This window comes from Pseudophryne corroboree, chromosome 2, assembly GCF_028390025.1.
Source record: "Pseudophryne corroboree isolate aPseCor3 chromosome 2, aPseCor3.hap2, whole genome shotgun sequence".
Lineage (NCBI taxonomy): Eukaryota > Metazoa > Chordata > Amphibia > Anura > Myobatrachidae > Pseudophryne > Pseudophryne corroboree.
Genome location: NC_086445.1, coordinates 610933743 through 610949260, shown reverse-complemented (window position 1 = coordinate 610949260; position 15518 = coordinate 610933743). Strand labels below are relative to the sequence as shown.

The 15518-nt window shown below is 46.5% G+C and overlaps 1 protein-coding gene across 1 annotated transcript in view; it reads right to left on the bottom strand.

Annotated features, from left to right (window-relative positions):
* The window catches only part of LOC135050428 (uncharacterized), a 61924-nt gene extending 46634 nt beyond the window's left edge, over nt 1-15290 (bottom strand). Inside the window, exons 1-2 of the mRNA XM_063956923.1 lie at nt 15134-15290; nt 14798-14944 (exon numbers count right to left, since the gene is read on the bottom strand). Coding sequence (XP_063812993.1) covers nt 14798-14944; nt 15134-15290 — 304 coding nt within the window. The remainder of the gene's footprint in view (nt 1-14797; nt 14945-15133) is intronic.
* Nucleotides 15291-15518: the final 228 nt, after the last annotated feature.

Sequence of the window (15518 nt, the reverse complement as noted above, 5' to 3'; positions counted from 1 at the left end):
TGTGGAGATTCTCCTTGTGTCTATCATTCCATCTCTGACCAAGGAGTTTACTGCCACACCCGTTGGTAACCCTTTAGGGTTTTGCTGTTGCCCTTAGCAACAGCATTTCGGGTACTCTACGTATTAAAACACAACATCTTGCTTTTTCCATCTTAGCAGTTCTAATACAAGGGAGATACCCAGTTCCTTAGCCTCTGGGCTTCTCTGTTCACTTTGTGTGTATTTTGTTACCCTATCACCTTCTGTGTACGTTATGTCATATCCCCCAGTTTGTCTGTGAGTCCATCTGTTTTGCATAACAGTTCAAACACCAGTACATTCCTGCAGACACTGGAGTGCATAACAGTTCTGACACCAGTACTTTCCTGCTGGCACTGGTGTGCATAACATATTCAGCAGCCTAATACTCCTGTTGAAATTTTGTGGGAATATGGAGCATACCCCTCAAAATTCGTTGCAACAGGTGGTCGATCAGGTGCAGGTCCTGACTCGACAATTTAATGATTTGTCCATTAAAATGCACACCTCCCAGGCTGCTGGCGGAGCTCCCGCAGCAGCAGCACCTGCAGGGGTTAAGGAGCCGAAAGTAAATCTCCCGGATCGTTTTTCTGGAGATCGCTCGCAGTTCTTTTGTTTCAAGGAGAGCTGCAAGCTATACTTCCGGCTTAGGCCTCAGTCTTCTGGGTCGGAGATTCAGCGGGTGGGCATAGTGATTTCCTTGCTACAAGGAGACCCACAGGTCTGGGCATATGGGTTGCAGCCTGACTGTCCGTCGCTTAAAAGTGTTGATGCTTTTTTTACGGCACTGGGCATGTTGTATGATGACCCTGACAAGACGGCCTCAGCCGAGGCTCAGATTTCGATCCTTAAGCAAGGGCGCAGGCCAGTTGAGGTTTACTGTACGGAGTTTCGGAGGTTGGCCCATGATACCCAGTGGAATGACCCTGCCCTGAGACACCAGTACCGAAGAGGTCTTTCTAACCAGATAAAGGACCAACTGGTACAATATCCCTTGCCTGATAGCTTGGATCAGCTCATGCAGTTATCCATCCGGGTGGATAGACGGCTGAGAGAGCGTAGGCTTGAAAGGGAGACTGAGATTTCCTTCCTTCCCAAGGGAACCTCAGACTCTGAGGAATTTTCTGAGGAGCCTATGCAGATTGGGGCTACCCGCCTCTCCTCGCGTGAGAAGACGCGGAGGAGACAGCAGGGGTTGTGTTTGTACTGTGGGAATAAAGGTCATGTGGTAGTATCATGCCCAGAAAAGCCGGAAAACTTCAGGGCCTGAGGGTGATGGGAAATATCCTGTCAGGCCAGAAGTCAGAATTTCCCAAGAAGACTTTTATCATTCCGGTGACCTTGAAGATCCTCGGTCAAACTGTCAAGACTGAGGCCTTTGTGGACAGTGGGGCCGACGGGGTTTTTATGGACCGCCAATTCGCCCTGAAACACTCTGTTCCCTTAGTACCCTTGGCATCGGAAATTGAGATTTGTGGGTTAAACGGGGAACCATTATCCCAAGGTAAAATTACCTCTTGCACTAGCCAGATTTCTTTGTTTATTGGAGCCACACACTCTGAAAAATTGTCCTTTTATGTGACTGTCTGTACTTTTGCCCCATTGGTGTTGGGGTTACCCTGGTTAAGGGCCCACAATCCTCAATTTGACTGGGTCTCTGGGGAGATTCTTAGTTGGGGTACTGATTGTTTCAGGAGTTGCTTGAGCCTTCCAGTCAGGCTCTCGCAGCTAAGTTTGCCAGGATTGCCAGGGTGTTATGCAGATTTTGCGGACGTGTTCTCCAAAAAAGTTGCAGAGGTACTACCTCCCCATCGCCCCTATGACTGTGCCATTGATTTGTTGCCAAATGCTAAGCTTCCCAAGAGCAGGTTGTACTCCCTGTCACGTCCTGAGACTCAGGCTATGGCAGAGTACATTCAGGAGAACTTGGCTAAGGGATTTATCAGACCTTCACAGTCTCCAGTTGGGTCGGGGTTCTTCTTCGTGGGTAAAAAGGACGGTTCGTTGCGACCCTGCATCGACTTCAGGGAATTGAACCGTATCACGATTAAAAACTCATACCCACTGCCTCTCATTTCGGTCTTGTTTGACCAGCTTCGTACTGCCACCATTTTTTCTAAGATTGACCTACGCGGTGCGTACAATCTAATCCGAATAAGAGAGGGGGATGAATGGAAGACTGCCTTTAATACCCACTCAGGGCATTATGAATATTTGGTGATGCCTTTTGGGCTCTGTAATGCCCCGGCAGTCTTCCAGGATTTCATGAATGATGTGCTCAGGGAATATTTGGATAGATTCTTAGTTGTATACTTAGATGACATCCTAATCTTCTCCCATTCCCTGGAGGAACATCGGAAGCATGTACGCTTAGTCCTCCAGAAACTCAGAGACCACCGGCTTGGGGCAAAGCTGGAGAAGTGCGAATTTGAAGTTCAGCAAATCGCATTTCTAGGATATATTATCTCCCCAGAAGGTTTCCAAATGGAGGGTTCCAAGGTACAGGCAGTCCTGGATTGGGTGCAGCCCACTAGTTTGAAGGCGCTTCAGCGTTTCCTGGGCTTTGCGAATTTTTATAGACGATTTATCGCTGGATTTTCGTCTATAGTGGCGCCCTTGGTGGCACTCACTAAGAAAGGGGCGGATGTTGCTCACTGGTCTTGTGAGGCTAAAGCGGCTTTTGCCCGTCTCAAAAGGGCATTTGTTTCGGCCAAGGTGCTGCGACACCCAGATCCAGAGCGTCCTTTTGTGGTGGAGGTGGATGCCTCTGAGATGGGTATTGGGGCAGTGCTTTCTCAGATGGGAGTGTCTGATAATCGCCTTCATCCCTGTGCTTACTTTTCCCGTAAATTTTCGCCTGCCGAGATGAATTATGACGTGGGTAACCGGGAATTGTTGGCTATTAAGGATGCACTCGAGGAGTGGAGACACTGGCTTGAGGGGGCTAAGTTTGTGGTCTCAATTCTCACTGACCATAAGAATCTGGCATATTTAGAGTCAGCGAAGCGTCTCAATGCCAGGCAGGCACGATGGGCTTTGTTTTTTGCTCGCTTTAATTTTTTGATAACATATCGCCCTGGGTCAAAAAACATCAAGGCTGATGCGCTCTCGCGGAGTTTTGCTCCAATCCAGGAGACCACCGAGGAGCCGTTGCCCATTGTTTCCCCATCATGTATTAAAGTGGGCATTACCCAGGACCTCTTATCATTAGTCCTTAGAGCACAGGAGCAGGCTCCTCCAGACCTTCCGGTAGGTCTTTTGTTTGTGCCTCCTAGGTTAAGACAGCGAGTGTTCCTGGAATTCCATGCCAAGAAGTCGGCAGGTCACCCGGGTATTGCCAGAACTCGGGAGTTGCTATCTAGGGCGGTGTGGTGGCCCTCGGTGGCTAAGGATGTGGATCAGTGGGTTCGGGCATGTGACATCTGTGCCCGAAATAAGACTCCTAGAGGGGTTCCTGTTGGCCCATTACATCCACTCTCTATCCCATCTAAGCCATGGACCCACATTTCAATGGATTTTGTGGTGGACTTGCCCAAATCCTCGGGGATGACAGCCATCTGGGTTGTCGTTGACAGGTTTTCGAAGATGGCGCACTTCGTTCCACTGGTTGGGCTGCCATCAGCCAGACGCCTGTCTGAATTATTTATGCTGCATGTTGTGCGTCTCCACGGGTTGCCACTTGATGTGGTCTCTGACCGCGGATCCCAGTTTGTGGCCAAATTCTGGAGGGCATTTTGTTCCGATCTCCAGATTTCTGTCAGCTTGTCGTCAGGCTACCATCCGCAGTCTAATGGGCAGACTGAAAGGGTGAACCAGTCCTTGGAGCAGTTCCTCAGGTGTTATGTCTCCAAGTGTCAGACTGACTGGGTTGCTCATCTGTCCATGGCGGAGTTTGCCTATAACAACGCGGCTCACTCTGCTACAGGGATCTCTCCCTTCCTTTGTGTGTATGGGCATCATCCTAAGGCCAATTCTTTTGACCCCGTGGACTCCACGCCTGGTGGTTCCTCTGTGGTTTCGGTCCTTAGAGGTATTTGGCGGAAAGTGAAGAAAGCCCTTGTGTCTGTGTCATTAGTGACCAAAAGGGTTTTTGATAAGCGGAAAAGACCCTGCAGCTTCAAATTAGGAGACTTCGTCTGGTTGTCTACCAAGAATTTGAAGTTGAGACAGCCATCTCATAAGTTAGGGCCCCGGTTCATCGGCCCTTATAAGATCACCAGGGTTATCAATCCGGTGGCATTTCAGTTAGATCTGCCCCGTTCTTTGGGTATCAATAAAACATTTCATTGTTCCCTTTTAAAACGGGCGATTAGTAATCCTTCTACCAGTGGAAGACCTTCCCCTCTTCTGATACGTGGCCAGAGGGAGTTTGTTGTTGAAAGGATTCTTGACTCCAAGGTGGTTCGGGGTCGGCTGTCATTTTTGGTGCACTGGAAGGGGTATGGCCCGGAGGAGCGGTCGTGGGTGCGCAGTTGTGATCTTCATGCCCCCAGACTGATACGCTCTTTCTTCTCGCAGTTCCCCGATAAACCCGGTGGTAGGGGTTCTTTGACCCCTCGTCAGAGGGGGGTACTGTTAGGGTCTCCTGCCCTGTGCTGCCACGTCGTCATGGCAACCGGGAGATAAGTGCTAGTGGAGTAACCTGAGCGCAGCTGATACTCCGGTTCGGGTCTTTTGCTGTGCAGTGGTTATAGGCTCTGTGCACGGCAGGGGATCCGGTGCTGGTTTTTGTGCTCACAGTCTGTGAGGTCTGAGTGGGGCGTGGACAGCACCTGCTTTATAAGGCCTCTTTTCAGGGTAAGCAGATGCTGCTGAATCTTTGTTGGTTAGTCAGTTCATGAACGTTAGCCAGTACTGTGTAGCTTTGTATTTGTTTGTTGCTTACTGCAAATAGGCCTGGGAATTTGGTATTACACTCTGCCAATCCAGACCTAGCAGTAAGACTGGAGTCAGTCGTTTAGCTTGCTGGGGTTCTGTTACTACTCTGTGAACTTAGCAAGTTTGCGGCTGTATTCTAAGACTTGCCTGTCTAATCCTGTCTCACTGTGCTAGGTGTCAGGGGTCAGTTTAGTGGCAGTAAGCTAAAACCTGTGCACTGCAAGTGAGAATTTGGATTGTGGAGATTCTCCTTGTGTCTATCATTCCATCTCTGACCAAGGAGTTTACTGCCACACCCGTTGGTAACCCTTTAGGGTTTTGCTGTTGCCCTTAGCAACAGCATTTCGGGTACTCTACGTATTAAAACACAACATCTTGCTTTTTCCATCTTAGCAGTTCTAATACAAGGGAGATACCCAGTTCCTTAGCCTCTGGGCTTCTCTGTTCACTTTGTGTGTATTTTGTTACCCTATCACCTTCTGTGTACGTTATGTCATATCCCCCAGTTTGTCTGTGAGTCCATCTGTTTTGCATAACAGTTCAAACACCAGTACATTCCTGCAGACACTGGAGTGCATAACAGTTCTGACACCAGTACTTTCCTGCTGGCACTGGTGTGCATAACAGGCCTCCAAATTGCCTCTTTTTCCTGCCAGTATAAGTACGGACTGTGTGACGTGCCTACTTGGATGCGGTCACTCATATAATCCTCCACCATTCTTTCAATGGTGAGAGAATCATATGCAGTGACAGTAGACGACATGTCCGTAATCGTTGTCAGGTCCTTCAGTCCGGACCAGATGACAGCATCAGCAGTCGCTCCAGACTGCCCTGCATCACCGCCAGCGGGTGGGCTCGGAATTCTGAGCCTTTTCCTCGCACCCCCTGTTGCGGGAGAATGTGAAGGAGGAGATGTTGTTGACAGGTCGCGTTCCGCTTGACTTGACAATTTTCTCACCAGCAGGTCTTTCAACCCCAGCAGACTTGTGTCTGCCGGAAAGAGAGATCCAAGGTAGGCTTTAAATCTAGGATCGAGCACGGTGGCCAAAATGTAGTGCTCTGATTTCAACAGATTGACCACCCGTGAATCCTTGTTAAGCGAATTAAGGGCTCCATCCACAAGTCCCACATGCCTAGCGGAATCGCTCCGTGTTAGCTCCTCCTTCAATGTCTCCAGCTTCTTCTGCAAAAGCCTGATGAGGGGAATGACCTGACTCAGGCTGGCAGTGTCTGAACTGACTTCACGTGTGGCAAGTTCAAAAGGCATCAGAACCTTGCACAACGTTGAAATCATTCTCCACTGCGCTTGAGACAGGTGCATTCCACCTCCTATATCGTGCTCAATTGTATAGGCTTGAATGGCCTTTTGCTGCTCCTCCAACCTCTGAAGCATACAGAGGGTTGAATTCCACCTCGTTACCACTTCTTGCTTCAGATGATGGCAGGGCAGGTTCAGTAGTTTTTGGTGGTGCTCCAGTTTTCTGTACGTGGTGCCTGTACGCCGAAAGTGTCCCGCAATTCTTCTGGCCACCGACAGCATCTCTTGCACGCCCCTGTCGTTTTTTTAAAAATTCTGCACCACCAAATTCAAGGTATGTGCAAAACATGGGACGTGCTGGAATTTGCCCAGATTTAATGCACACACAATATTGCTGGCGTTGTCCGATGCCACAAATCCACAGGAGAGTCCAATTGGGGTAAGCCATTCCGCGATGATCTTCCTCAGTTGCCGTAAGAGGTTTTCAGCTGTGTGCGTATTCTGGAAACCGGTGATACAAAGCGTAGCCTGCCTAGGAAAGAGTTGGCGTTTGCGAGATGCTGCTACTGGTGCCGCCGCTGCTGTTGTTGCGGCGGGAGTCCATACATCTACCCAGTGGGCTGTCACAGTCATATAGTCCTGACCCTGCCCTGCTCCACTTGTCCACATGTCCGTGGTTAAGTGGACATTGGGTACAGCTGCATTTTTTAGGACACTGGTGACTCTTTTTCTGAGGTCTGTGTACATTTTCGGTATCGCCTGCCTAGAGAAATGGAACCTAGATGGTATTTGGTACCGGGGACACAGTACCTCCAACAAGTCTCTAGTTGGCTCTGCAGTAATGATGGATACCGGAACCACGTTTCTCACCACCCAGGATGTCAAGGCCTCAGTTATCCGCTTTGCAGTAGGATGACTGCTGTGATATTTCATCTTCCTCGCAAAGGACTGTTGGACAGTCAATTGCTTGGTGGAAGTAGTACAAGTGGTCTTACGACTTCCCCTCTGGGATGACCATCGACTCCCAGCAGCAACAACAGCAGCGCCAGCAGCAGTAGGCATTACACGCAAGGATGCATCGGAGGAATCCCAGGCAGGAGAGGAATCATCAGAATTGCCAGTGACATGGCCTGCAGGACTATTGGCATTCCTGGGGAAGGAGGAAATTGACACTGAGGGAGTTGGTGGGGTGGTTTGCGTGAGCTTGGTTACAAGAGGAAGGGATTTACTGGTCAGTGGACTGCTTCCGCTGTCGGCCCAAGTTTTTGAACTTGTCACTGACTTATTATGAATGCGCTGCAGGTGACGTATAAGGGAGGATGTTCCGAGGTGGTTAACGTCCTTACCCCTACTTATTACAGCTTGACAAAGGGAACACACGGCTTGACACCTGTTGTCCGCATTTCTGGTGAAATACTTCCACACCGAAGAGCTGATTTTTTTGGTATTTTCACCAGGCATGTCAACGGCCATATTCCTCCCACGGACAACAGGTGTCTCCCCGGGTGCCTGACTTAAACAAACCACCTCACCATCAGAATCCTCCTGGTCAATTTCCTCCCCAGCGCCAGCAACACCCATATCCTCCTCATCCTGGTGTACTTCAACACTGACATCTTCAATCTGACTATCAGGAACTGGACTGCGGGTGCTCCTTCCATCACTTGCAGGGGGCGTGCAAATGGTGGAAGGCGCATGCTCTTCACGTCCAGTGTTGGGAAGGTCAGGCATCGCAACCGACACAATTGGAGTCGGACTCTCCTTGTGGATTTGGGATTTCGAAGAACGCACAGTTCTTTGCGGTGCTACTGCTTTTGCCAGCTTGAGTCTTTTCATTTTTCTAGCGAGAGGCTGAGTGCTTCCATCCTCATGTGAAGCTGAACCACTAGCCATGAACATAGGCCAGGGCCTCAGCCGTTCCTTGCCACTCCGTGTGGTAAATGGCATATTGGCAAGTTTACGCTTCTCCTCCGACAATTTTATTTTAGGTTTTGGAGTCCTTTTTTTACTGATATTTGGTGTTTTGGATTTGACATGCTCTGTACTATGACATTGGGCATCGGCCTTGGCAGACGACGTTGCTGGCATTTCATCGTCTCGGCCATGACTAGTGGCAGCAGCTTCAGCACGAGGTGGAAGTGGATCTTGATCTTTCCCTAATTTTGGAACCTCAACATTTTTGTTCTCCATATTTTAATAGGCACAACTAAAAGGCACCTCAGGTAAACAATGGAGATGGATGGATACTAGTATACAATTATGGATGGACTGCCGAGTGCCGACACAGAGGTAGCTACAGCCGTGGACTACTGTACTGTGTCTGCTGCTAATATAGACTGGTTAATAAAGAGATGTAGTATGTATGTATAAAGAAGAAAGAAAAAAAAACCACGGGTAGGTGGTATACAATTATGGACGGACTGCCGAGTGCCGACACAGAGGTAGCTACAGCCGTGGACTACCGTACTGTACTGTGTCTGCTGCTAATATAGACTGGTTGATAAAGAGATGTAGTATGTATGTATAAAGAAGAAAGAAAAAAAAACCACGGGTAGGTGGTATACAATTATGGATGGACTGCCGAGTGCCGACACAGAGGTAGCTACAGCCGTGGACTACCGTACTGTACTGTGTCTGCTGCTAATATAGACTGGTTGATAAAGAGATGTAGTATGTATGTATAAAGAAGAAAGAAAAAAAAACCACGGGTAGGTGGTATACAATTATGGATGGACTGCCGAGTGCCGACACAGAGGTAGCTACAGCCGTGGACTACTGTACTGTGTCTGCTGCTAATATAGACTGGTTAATAAAAAGATGTAGTATGTATGTATAAAGAAGAAAGAAAAAAAAACCACGGGTAGGTGGTATACAATTATGGATGGACTGCCGAGTGCCGACACAGAGGTAGCTACAGCCGTGGACTACTGTACTGTGTCTGCTGCTAATATAGACTGGTTGATAAAGAGATGTAGTATGTATGTATAAAGAAGAAAGAAAAAAAAACCACGGGTAGGTGGTATACAATTATGGACGGACTGCCGAGTGCCGACACAGAGGTAGCTACAGCCGTGGACTACCGTACTGTACTGTGTCTGCTGCTAATATTGACTGGTTGATAAAGAGATGTAGTATGTATGTATAAAGAAGAAAGAAAAAAAACCACGGGTAGGTGGTATACAATTATGGATGGACTGCCGAGTGCCGACACAGAGGTAGCTACAGCCGTGGACTACTGTACTGTGTCTGCTGCTAATATAGACTGGTTGATAAAGAGATGTAGTATGTATGTATAAAGAAGAAAGAAAGAAAAACCACGGGTAGGTGGTATACAATTATGGATGGACTGCCGAGTGCCGACACAGAGGTAGCTACAGCCGTGGACTACTGTACTGTGTCTGCTGCTAATATAGACTGGTTGATAAAGAGATGTAGTATGTATGTATAAAGAAGAAAGAAAAAAAAAACACGGGTAGGTGGTATACAATTATGGATGGACTGCCGAGTGCCGACACAGAGGTAGCTACAGCCGTGGACTACTGTACTGTGTCTGCTGCTAATATAGACTGGTTGATAAAGAGATGTAGTATGTATGTATAAAGAAGAAAGAAAAAAAAACCACGGGTAGGTGGTATACAATTATGGACGGACTGCCGAGTGCCGACACAGAGGTAGCTACAGCCGTGGACTACCGTACTGTACTGTGTCTGCTGCTAATATAGACTGGTTGATAATGAGATGTAGTATGTATGTATAAAGAAGAAAGAAAGAAAAACCACGGGTAGGTGGTATACAATTATGGATGGACTGCCGAGTGCCGACACAGAGGTAGCTACAGCCGTGGACTACTGTACTGTGTCTGCTGCTAATATAGACTGGTTGATAAAGAGATGTAGTATGTATGTATAAAGAAGAAAGAAAAAAAAACCACGGGTAGGTGGTATACAATTATGGACGGACTGCCGAGTGCCGACACAGAGGTAGCTACAGCCGTGGACTACTGTACTGTGTCTGCTGCTAATATAGACTGGTTGATAATGAGATGTAGTATGTATGTATAAAGAAGAAAGAAAAAAAACCACGGGTAGGTGGTATACAATTATGGATGGACTGCCGAGTGCCGACACAGAGGTAGCTACAGCCGTGAACTACCGTACTGTGTCTGCTGCGACTGGATGATAAATAATGATATAAAAAATATATATATATCACTACTGCAGCCGGACAGGTATATATTATATAATGACGGACCTGCTGGACACTGTCTGTCAGCAGAATGAGTTTTTTATAGAATAAAAAAAAAAACACCACACAAGTCACACGACGAGTGTTTAACTTTTTCAGGCAATCACAATATAGTATACTACTAACTATACTGGTGGTCAGTGTGGTCAGGTCACTGGTCAGTCACACTGGCAGTGGCACTCCTGCAGCAAAAGTGTGCACTGTTTAATTTTAATAATATGTACTCCTGGCTCCTGCTATAACCTATAACTGGCACTGCTCCCCAGTCTCCCCCACAATTATAAGCTGTGTGAGCACAGTCAGATATATACATAGATGATGCAGCACACTGGGCTGAGCAGTGCACACAGATATGGTATGTGACTGAGTCACTGTGTATCATTTTTTTCAGGCAGAGAACGGATTATATTAAATAAAACTGCACTGTCTGGTGGTCACTGTGGTCAGTCACTACTAAACTCTGCACTCTCTACAGTACTCCTAAGCTCCAGTAAATCAAGTGTCTCTGTCTCAAATCAATCTCACTCTCTCTCTTCTAATCTAAATGGAGAGGACGCCAGCCACGTCCTCTCCCTATCAATCTCAATGCACGTGTGAAAATGGCGGCGACGCGCGGCTCCTTATATAGAATCCGAGTCTCGCGATAGAATCCGAGCCTCGCGAGAATCCGACAGCGTCATGATGACATTCGGGCGCGCTCGGGTTAACCGAGCAAGGCGGGAAGATCCGAGTCGCTCGGACCCGTGAAAAAAAAACATGAAGTTCGGGCGGGTTCGGATTCCGAGGAACCGAACCCGCTCATCTCTATGTGGCAGTAAACTCCTTGGTCAGAGATGGAATAATAGACACAAGGAGAGTCTCCACAATCCTAGTCCTCACTTGCAGTGCACTAGTTCAGCTTACTGCCACTAAACTGACACCTGAACACCTTGCACAGTGAGAAAGGATTTTGGCAGGCAAGTCTGAGAATACAGCCGCAAACTTGCTAGGTTCACAGAGTAGCAAAAGAACCCCAGCAGGTTAAACGACTGACTCCAGTCTTACTGCTAGGTCTGGATTGGCAGAGTGTAATACAAAATCCCAAGGCCTATTTGCAGTAAGCAACAAACAAATACAAAGTTTACACAGTACTAGCTAGCTTTCAGGAACTGACTAACCAACAAAGATTCAGCAGCATCTGCCTAACCTGAGAAGAGGGTTTATATAGCAGGTGCTGTCCACGCCCCACTTAGACCTCACAGACTGTGAGCACAAAAACCAGCACCGGATCCCCTGCCGTGCACAGAGCCTGTAACCACTGCACAGCAAAAGACCCGAACCGGAGTATCAGCTACGCTCAGGTTACTCTGCTAGCACTTGTCTCCCGGTTGCCATGACGACGTGGCAGCACAGAGCAGGAGACCCTAACACCAACTCTCCTGTGACAATGGTAATCATTAAATGCAAAACATTTATACAGCCTAATTTGACCTACCCTCTAGCACAACAGCGCCACACATAAGATGGAGCCTCCTTTGCTGCATGCCTTCCACCAGAACTCAACATCTTTAACAGATTTTAAATCCTGCTTCTGAAACTGCTGAAACTGAACATGATAATTAGAGATGTGCGCTGACCCTGTGTTTTGGTTCTGGTGTTGGATCTGTATCTCCCTTGTGTTTTGGATCTGTATTTGGTTTTGGCAAAACCGCTCTTGTGTGTTTTTGTTTGGGTTTTGGATCTGTATTTTTGTAAAAAAAAATAAAATCATAAAACAGTTAAAATTACACAATTTCAGCATGTTTGGTAATGGTTCCTTCAGTATTATTCACCTCAATAAATTAATTTCCAGTCATTTCCAGTCAATTTTGACCTTTCACAGCTCACAATATTGTTTTTATCCAGTTTAGCCTAAAAGTTGCATCAAGGTAGCTGGATGACTAAGCTAAGCGACAGCAGTAGGCGGCACAAACATTTGGCACTTAAACTTCCAACATGACACATCTAGGAAACAGAATGGCACTGCAGTGACAGACAGGGTGGCAGTTTAATATACTATGAAAATGTTTGAAGTTAGCAATGCTCCAAACAGCAAATAATGCAAAGAAAATAGGTGCAAGATGGAATTGTCCTTTGGCCCTCCCACCCACCCTTATGTTGTATATATTAAACAGGACATGCACAGTTTAACAATCCAATCACTTCAGCAACAGGGATTGCCACTTGTGGCTGAAATGATTGGTTTGTTTGGGCCCCCACAAAACAAGCTGCGAATGGGCACTGAACATTGCTAGCAATGATCTCTGCGTACACAAACTGGCTCTACATAGACAAGATTACATCATCATCATCATCATCATCTGATTCCTCAGCCCCATTAGTGTGTTCATTATCTTCTTCACACAATATTAAATTGTCCCCACTGGAATCCACCATTACATGTGCGTCTGTATTTTGTGGACGTACATGTCGGTAAAGGTTTTCCTCGTGGAATTGGTCATTCATTTTGATGAACATCATCTTTTCCACATTTTGGGGAAGTACCTTCCTACACCAATCGCTGACAAGGTTCCCGGCTACACTGAAAACTCTTTCTGAGTACACACTGGAGGGTGGGCAACTTAAGTAAAACAAAGCCGGTTTGTGCAAGAGCCTCCAAAGTGCCTTTTTTTCCCTGCCAGTATTGAACCGGACATGCCTATTTGGATGCCATCACTAAAATTATCATCAACCATTCTTTGAATGGTGACCATATCTGATGGAATCACTGTAGACATGTCACTAGTTGTAGGCATGACCAGATGTCATAAGGTTTTACTGACTGATCTTCATCACCACCATATATATATTTTTTTTTTTCTTAAACTAGATATTTAGCTTTTATCTTGTTTAAACTGGGGCACACTGCCCCTAGATTGACAGAGCACCCCCAGAGGACACAGCACCCTCTTTATGTACAACAAAGCACGGACCACCTACAGTGTCACAATACGTGTATGATTATACACTGCAGTCTGACCGGAAGTGTCACAGAAAAATAATAGTATAGTACACTGGGGTATATCACCCCAAAAAATAATACTTTTTTTAAACTAGATAGTTATCTTTTATTTTGTTCAAACTGGGGCAGAGCACACCTAGATTGACAGAGCACCCTGAAGGACGCAACACCCCTTTATGTACAACAAAGCACGGAACATCTATAGTGCTGCAATACAGTAAGTGTATGATTATACACTGCCTATACACTGCTGATTATACACTGCGGTCTGACTGGCAGTGTCACAGAAAAATAATGGTTTAGTACACTGGGGTATATCACCCCAAAAAAAATATTTTTAAACTAGATATTTAGCGTTAATTTTATTTAAACTGGGGCAGTGCACCCCTAGATTGACAAAGCACCCCTGGGGAACACAGTACCCCATTATGTACAGACAGGGGCGTAGCCAGAACTTTGTGGGCCCCATAGCAACATTTTGAAGCAGCCCGTTACAATGACGCTAAAGAAAAACCTCTCTGCAGGAGTTGTTCATTTATTCCCTAAAAATAGCGTCCTAGTTCATTTTCTGAACCATAGTAGAGCCTTAGTTAATGTTATGCACAAAATTAGTGTCCTACTTTATTTTATGAACCATCACAGCGCACCTAGATCATATTATGTAATATTGTAGGGCTGCCAGTACACATTATGCAACACAGTACCCCCAATTCACATTATGACATGCAGTACTCCCAGTTCATATTATGCCACATTACAGTGCCCCACTACATATTATGTAATATTATAATGCCTTCCAGTTAATTTCATACCACATTACAATGAGCAGATACAGGGGCATAACTAGATATAATCTAAGCACCAATACTAACGTGTGTAAGGTCCCCTATGTATCACCCAATGCTGAAAAAATGCATATGAAGCATGTAACTTTGACAGGGATGGAGGTCCCCTCTCAGCTTTGGACCACAGAGCAACTGCACTCCCTGCTCCTATGGTAGCTATGCCCTTGTGTACAGAGAGGGTACCCCTGGAGGACACAGCACCCCTTTATGGTTGGAGAGAGTAGCCCTGGAGGGCACAGCACCCCTTTATGGATGGAGAGAGTACTAGTCGCACCCCTGGTTGGGCAACACAGCACACCTGGACAGACAACGCACAGACACGTCTGTTCAATACAAGCTCCACAGCTGGAGTGAAGATGGCGAGATCACCGGGTCACCTTTATAAAATCCAAATCCTGCAAGAATCTGACAGCGAGAGGATGACATTTTGCCTAGTTTTGGGATCCGAGTCAGGCGCTCATATGTAATGATAATAATGCCATGTGAAACATATCACGTACCAAATATATGTACAGTCCTATGTTCATTAGGCTTCATCTACAAATAACAAACTGTAAAAACATACCCTCTAACCAATGATGGAAAGCATCTTTCCTAATGCCCCATGACGTTTTGCCATGTTCTGAACCCATTTCATCTTGTCAGTGAGTGTAAAAAGTTCCACAATGTTACATTGGAGAATTTTGTCCCAGACACTCTTATGCAGACCTCTAGTTACAGCTGTATTAACAGAATGCACTGTATAACATCAGCAGCTAATTCAGACTCAACCAGTCCAGCATTATCAGTCCATTCAACCATCACACCAGGTCTTCTAACCAGCTGTCATGCAATCAGTCTAGGATAGAAAAGGAATCCACAACATACATCGGCTCATACTCACCGACTACAGACAGATCCAGGACCAACCTTCTTCAACATCACATGGAACCCCAACCTCATAGTGTTCTGGAATGCTGGTACTCCCACTCATGGCAGCACTATTAGAAGGCAAGTAGTTGTCTGAATGCATGGAAGACACATAAAGTGTAGGCAACGGGGGAACCATAGTAGAGAAGTAGGCCATAATTGGGGGTTGAAGTAGAAAGAAGCAGGGGTGGGGCAAAAGGGAAAATAAGGCTGTGGAACAACCCCACCAGGGGCAGACAAAGGGTGGCATAAGTGGGGCCCAGGCCCAAGTGACAGCAGAATCTGCAAGTCTGGGGAAGAGGGTGTCTACGTAAAATCAAAGGGGGAAGTGGGGAAAAAGATAGAGGAACAATAATGGAATTGGAAGATGAATAATGGGGGTAAA